At 50.3% G+C, this 6,212-nt stretch overlaps 1 protein-coding gene across 1 annotated transcript; it reads right to left on the bottom strand.

Annotated features, from left to right (window-relative positions):
- Positions 1-4,798: 4,798 nt before the first annotated feature.
- Positions 4,799-5,649, bottom strand: EI90DRAFT_3014624 (uncharacterized protein; the record flags this gene model as incomplete). The annotated part of the gene is made up of 4 exons (XM_039056799.1): positions 4,799-4,923; positions 4,972-5,171; positions 5,396-5,412; positions 5,587-5,649. 4 exons carry the CDS (start codon positions 5,647-5,649, stop codon positions 4,799-4,801), a joined length of 405 nt encoding a protein of 134 aa, XP_038918588.1.
- Between the last annotated feature and the right edge of the window lie 563 nt (positions 5,650-6,212).

Raw genomic sequence — 6,212 nt, 5'->3', positions numbered from 1 at the left:
CTTGGACTTGTCATCTCTGAAGGAAGTGTCACAATGGACCCCATGAAGGTCCAAGGAGTCCTTGACTGGCCCACCCCAACCAAGCTAAAGGAAGTACAGTCCTTCCTAGGGTTTGTGAACTTCTACCGCCAGTTCATAAGAGACTTCTCTGAGAAGGCCCACCTGCTTCATGCACTGACCCGGAAAACCAAGGTCTGGAACTGGGGCCCAGATGAAGACCACACCTTCCATACCCTTAAGGAAGCTGTCACCACTGCCCCTGTCCTCTCCTTCCCCACCAATTCCGGCTGCTTCAGGCTCGAGTGTGATGCCTCCAACTTCACAACCAGTGCAGTTCTCTCCCAGCTCCAGTCGGACAGGGAGTTCCACCTGGTAGCGTTCATGTCCAAAAGCTTCACGGATGTGGAACGCAACTACAACAAGGAGATGCTCACAATTGTCTGAGCCCTTGAAGAGTGGTGGCACTTCCTGGGAGGTGCCAAGGAGAAGGTCGAGGTTTACATGGACCACTGCAACCTGGGGTACTTCCACATGGCCTAGAGGCTGAACCAATGTCAAGCATGGTGGTCCCTCTTCCTCTCCCACTTCTACTTCACCCTCATCCACCACCCAGGGAAACTCATGGGGAACCCGGACACGCTCTCACAAGGGGCTGACACTCCTCCAGCCAGGCTGGTTTGAGGCCTGCATGACAGAGGCAGTCTCAGTGAAGGGTGAGGAAGCAGATATTCTGGAGAGGATACAAGAAGCGAAGGATCATGATGAACGGGTGAAGGCCATGAGGGAATTGGGAGAAGGGACGCTGAGGTCGGATGAGTGGGAAAAACAGGGAGAGTTGGTCCTCTACTGGGGTAGGGTGTATGTTCCGAAAGACCCACAACTCCGCCACGATCTGGTACGGCTACACCACGATGCATGGGCACGGGGCACCCAGGGCGATGGAAAACCTTGGAGCTCATCTCCCACGACTACTGGTGGCCTCGGATGGCAGAGTACATCGGACAATATGTACATGGATGCAACACCTGTAACCATGTCAAAACCTTCCCCACACAAAAGGTTGGGAAGCTCACCCCAAATAAAGTCCCCACCCACCACTGGCAGGTGATCTCAGTAGACATGGTGGGAGAGCTCCCAGAGTCGAAGGGATATAATGCCATCCTAGTTGTAGTGGACCACCTGTCCAAACATATCCATGCGATCCCTACTATGACATCCATGGATTCGGCTGGTATCGCCTAGCTACTCCTGGAGCACATCTGGAAGCACCATGGGCTCCCCAAGGAGATCCTCAGTGATAGGGGAAGCGCCTTTGTCTCATGCTTCTCAAGGGAACTCACAGACCTCTTGGGGGTCAAACTAACCCCTTCAACACCCTACCACCCCCAGACTGACAGACAGACAGAACAGGTCAACCAGGAGATTGAAGCCTATCTCTGGGTGTTTGTCAACCACTGCCAGGACGACTGGGCAGACTGGCTCCCACTGGCAGAGTTTGCCTACAACAACCACATCCACTCCTCCACCTGTCGAACCCCCTTCAAGCTTGACACTGGGCAGCACCCCAGGATGGGGATGGAACCCACACATATGTCTGAGGTAGAAGCCACTGATGCTTTCTCATCCAGGATGATGAAGATGCAGGAGGAGGTGAAGGCAGCTCTGGAGCATGCAGTGGACGAGATGGCCCGCTACTACGACTGAGGCTGGGAGGCAGCCCCAAGTACCAGGAAGGTGACTGAGTCTGGCTCAGCACCCAAAACTATATGACCAACTGTCCGACCAAGAAGCTGGATCATAAGTGGCTAGGTCCCTTCAAGGTCGTCAAAGTCGTCTCCCCGGCTGCTGTCAAGCTCCAGCTCACCACACGGCAGAAGGGAGTACACCCAGTTGTGTCTGTGACGAACATAAGACCCCACCGCCCAGATGAGATTGCAGAACGACCCCCTGACCCCTTCCCAGGCCTGGAACTCATAGATGGAGAAGAGGAGTACGAAGTTGAGAAAGTATTGGACTCTAAATGGCTATGCTGGAAACTCTGGTATCTGGTAAATTTCATGGGCTGGCCAAGCTCAGAGAACCAATGGCTCCAGCGGGACCACTTAGCCCATGCCCCTGACCGGATTGAGGAGTTCCACAGGATGCACCCCCAGGCTCCAGGAAGAGAGAGGGAGAACCACCTGGCCACTTTGAGGTGAAGTGGCTTAAGGGGGGGGTGATGTCAGGGCACACCCGCCTGACCGGCCCCAGCTGACCCGGTCCCCTGTCACCCACCTGACCCGGTTCCCCGCTACCCACTCCTTCCCTACTTCCTCCTCCCTTTTCTCTTCCTCTCTTTCTCCCTCCTTTCTCTTTTCTTTATTTCCTTACTTATTACATGGACGACTTCCCTCCTATCAGTGTACCATTGGCCCAGCTGCAGTACAACACACCCGGACCTGCCGGGCAGCCTCCTGCACACTGGGCACTCCTGGGATCTCTTGTGGAGATACCCAGATGGACATGGCTGTGTGCATAGATGACGTGGCGTTAACTACATGTATATAAACACAGCCTAAGTGGGAATTGAGAAGCAACCTTCTTCTCACACTTCCCACTTTAGGCAAGTAGCTTACATTCCCCTTGTTAATAATAATAACACACTTCCCACTTTAGCCTAAGTGGCCAGGGACCCTTGTCTGCTTCAGGCCTGTTGTTATGCATGCCTGCATCACACCCTACTGGGCCCTCAGCCCCAGGTGATATACCCGGACGCTCTCGACCCCGGGTCAGTCCCTGACAGACACAGGTTTTCACTCTTCTCCCCTGTCAAATTACAGCTCTATACTGCCTAACTTGAGGATAGCAGGAGTCAACACCAAGGTCCGAACCTCAACTGACCTTACTGTCAAAGACCAGGTTGAGACGAAGGAGTGTCTCCATGGCAGAGGGCTTCGGCCTCAGCGACTTATGCCAGGAGCGCTGTGCCAAGTAACATGTCCATGCCCTAACTTACTAAACTGGCAACCAGAACTGAAGGGGGTAAACTCTAGTCGATTTTATTACTGAGGTGTAACCTATGTACAAGTTGAGTATATATATAGTTACAACAAGGGCGGGTCCGCAAATGGCAGAGCCAAGTGGAGCGGAACTAACAGGGTTAGACATTAGCTGATTGAATATTACCAACGAGTCAGGTTACAGGGTTAACGGAAAGGCAGGCAATAACCCAGAAATGGAAAGGAGGGATAGGCCCGAAGGTGGGCTTTGCAGGGCAAGTGAGTGTATTGCCCAGTGGAGGCAGGGGTGCACTAGCGGACATCGGAGCTGTCCAGAAGCCTTTGGGGCTCCGTACTTAGGGAGGCATAGGTAATAAATTGAAAGGAGGGGGTGGTGACCATCGAGGGGTACCGAGGGGATTGCGGAATATGGGAGCTCCGAGGTTAGTGAAGAAGGAGCAGAGGTAGACCGGAGGGATCGGAGTGAGGGGAGTTGACAGCCGGAGATGGATATGACACTTACAGTTGATTGGGGGGATCCTTGTCATTAACCATGGTGCACTAGCAACACACTAAGCACCTCCAGTGGATTTCAGTTAAATACAAAGAGTGGTCCTTTTTAATGATATCTATAACGAGATTGGAGGCAAACATAGTGCATTCTGTTAGGTGCAGGGCTGGGAATGATGCCAACGACAGATTTCGAGCTTACCGAATATGCCACCTATGGCAATAAATAGGAAGTAGAACACCCAAGGAATAGAGGACAGGTCTGTAGTGTAATGTATGTGTTACAAAAATGGGGCCGGAAGCACCCATTTTCGTCCATTCTGGTGCAGGAATAGGGAAGGGGGTTGGACATAGGGGTTTACAGGTGGTTTCACCAATGGTTTAACATGTTGTTGAACAGGTAGTGTGGCAGCGTGTCATATCCATTCCCGGCCATCGACTTCCGGTCCCTCTGTTCCCTCCGGTCTAACTCCGCTCCTCCTTCACTAACCTCGGAGCTCCCGTATTCCGCAATCCTCTCGGCACCCCTCGATGGTCACCACCCCCTCATTTCAACTTATTACCTACGCCTCCCTAAGTACGGAGCCCCGAAGACTTCCGGACAGCTCCGACGTCCGCTAGCGCATGCCCGCCTCCGCTGGGCAATACAATCGCCTGCCCTGCAGAGCCCACCTTCGGGCTTATCCCTCCTTTCCGTTTCTGGGTTATCGCCTGCCTTTCCGCTAACCCCACGACCCGACTCGTCGGTAATATTCAGTCGGCTAATGTTAACCCTGTTAGCTCTGCTCCGTTCGGCTCCGCCAATTGCGGACCCGTCTTCGCTGTAACCATATATATATCCCGCTTGTACATAGGTTACACTCCAGTAAAAAAAATCAACTAGAGTTCCCCCCTTAGGTTCTGATTGCCAGTCAGTAAGTTAGGGCACAGACATGTCACTAGGCACAGCGCTCTTGGCAGAAGTCGCTGAGGCCAAAGCCCTCCGCTACAGAGACACTCCCTCGTCTCGAATCCGGTCTCTGACACAGCGGGTTTTTGTTGATTAATGATTGGTTAAACTTAATTTATTTACATATCATGTGATTTGGATGTGTGCAGGGCCCATAAGAGTCTAAATTGGGAAATTTCCCATTTCCATAACAGTATGGTTATCCTGATGTTGAGGATGTCGATCAACATGCCTTACCTACAATGACATTCACGGTTTGTGAATGAAACGGCTGGCCCGGTGTTGGCCGAGAGCCCGTTTTGGGGACATGCATACCCCACAATTGAATTGGTTCTCACGGGGATGAAGGTGGTCAAACAGGTCAATATTTAGTGGAACCAAGGATTTCCGAATATTGTTGTAAAGCTTTGGCTATAGTGGTTACAAGATCAATATCGTGCTTCTCCATTTTATGAATTTTTAATCCATGTTCGTATGCTCTGGGCACTATCAAACAAATGATTATGATGAATAATCAGATATACTAGTAAGTACTTGGCTTGCTATGCATGTAATTGTTGTTCAAGAGTGTAAGATGGTCACTCTCTGAAACAGCAAATCGAGCTTTGCCAGCTTCAGCTTCGGCTTCGGCATGCCAGCCAGGGGAACGGGTGAAAACAAGGGCGCAAAAACTCATAGTCGCTCCATGCGCCCACCGGCCAGAAAGCATAGAAGCAATAGTCAAAACCTCATTGCTGCAAAAAAAAACCATCAACACTCAATATCAATAGCTTCGAACGGTGAGGAATAAAAGCATTAGATGCGGCAAGGAGCACGAATCTGGTATTACTGACTTGAGGATCCAGTGGGAACTCTGCCACAATTCTCCTGAGGTCTGTCAGATTCCTGCCATCATCCAATACACGAGATAGTCCAGCAACTCCAAAATACGCATAATCCCTTCTGGAGCTGGACTCACTATGCAATCAAATAAGGCTGAAGCAAGTGAGAATGTCCATGTATTTACACATGTTTGTGCCGACATTTCCAGTTCGTACCCTTCATGAGTGAACCTACAAAACCCCTCTGAGATGAGCGCAAAAAATCACGTGTTTGATGAATTTACACAAATATGAAAATGATGATATTTTTTTTGAATCCGCCAATTACAATGAAGGAAATGAATAGGATGCAAGCATGAAGACACACGGGCAGGGGCCCAGGCGCCTTCATAACTGTGGGGCATTTAACGGAAGGGAACAGAAAGTTGCATGCAGTAAGAAAAAAATAGTGGATGAAGGGGGGTGAGGGAATTGTGAGGCCAGTTTAACTATACATATATATGGTTCGGTCGAGGTCCCTGGTGATGGTGGTTTGGCTTAGCAGCCGGTGCCGGGTCCTCTTCAATCCCGTGTCTGGATGGGTCTTGGTTTGAGTCCTGTATGGTGTTTCTTTTTTTTTCTCCCTTAGAAAACTTTTAAGATGAAAAACTTCAATTCCAAGGGGTGATCAATGTCATGAAAAATGTACATTGGGCGGCTTTTGACTTCGTGATCAACCCCGGATCCATGGCTGAAATTAACACTTTATATATTACTTTTAGGACCAGATCCATGTGAGGTCTACTTGGTCTAGCGGATTATAGCGCTGTTTATGAGCCTGTCTCCCCCCTCCCCTGCTTGTGCAGGTTCAATTCATTCTTGGTGGATTTTTTTTTGCCACAGTTATTGCACAAGGATGACTTCAATGTATATATAACACCGATAAGCAATGCTACACTAACTGCACTAAACAAA

Source organism: Cantharellus anzutake, assembly GCF_015039405.1.
Source record: "Cantharellus anzutake strain C23 chromosome Unknown EI90scaffold_13, whole genome shotgun sequence".
NCBI lineage: Eukaryota > Fungi > Basidiomycota > Agaricomycetes > Cantharellales > Hydnaceae > Cantharellus > Cantharellus anzutake.
The sequence above is the reverse complement of the archived record's forward strand: the minus strand, read 5'-3'. Positions and strand labels throughout refer to the sequence as shown.